General features: G+C 40.3%; 1 protein-coding gene across 1 annotated transcript; it reads right to left on the minus strand.

Moving 5' to 3' along the window:
* Positions 1-8: 8 nt before the first annotated feature.
* LOC110440684 lies at positions 9-545 on the minus strand (the record flags this gene model as incomplete). The annotated part of the gene is made up of 1 exon (XM_021483840.1): positions 9-545. A coding segment is annotated over exon 1 (525 nt), but the record flags the coding sequence as incomplete, so codon positions are not given.
* Between the last annotated feature and the right edge of the window lie 13 nt (positions 546-558).

Raw genomic sequence — 558 nt, forward strand, 5'->3', positions numbered from 1 at the left:
ACCACAAATTCACAGAACTTACAGCCAGTAATCATGAGCTGTCCCTGTATTTGTGCATAGTAGGTGTGCGTTTTTTTCAGGTTAATAACATTGCCCTCCATCTCAAGACAAAATCTTGTGACATCCTTGCATGCCTCGCTGATAGTCAAGTTCCTGGCTGAATAAGGACACTTGACCTCTAATATTCCGCATTCTCCATCAATACACACTTTGCCATCAGGAGAAGCACCCAAGAAAGAAAATTCCTTGTTGATCACAAATCCACACTGGTGTAAATGGTGTGATGGAAATTTCTCCAAGTACTTTGCTTTGCCAAACTTCTCATTCCTGTTGCCGTAATCTAGTGGTGCAGCGAAGATCATTTTCCGGTTAAATACATCGGTTAAAAAACTATCTGTTGGCTTGGCCTTCCTTGTTAGAACTTTCCCAAAGTTGGATGCTGTTAACCTGGTCTTTCTCTCTTCAACCCACACTCCTGACTTAGATTGTTCCCTAGTTTCAAGCTCAATATTTTCTATCACACTTTGGTCCATATGCACATTTAATTGAATATAATCA

The sequence above is a fragment of the Mizuhopecten yessoensis genome, unplaced genomic scaffold (genome assembly GCF_002113885.1).
Source record: "Mizuhopecten yessoensis strain PY_sf001 unplaced genomic scaffold, ASM211388v2 scaffold689201, whole genome shotgun sequence".
Classification (NCBI taxonomy): Eukaryota; Metazoa; Mollusca; class Bivalvia; order Pectinida; family Pectinidae; genus Mizuhopecten; species Mizuhopecten yessoensis.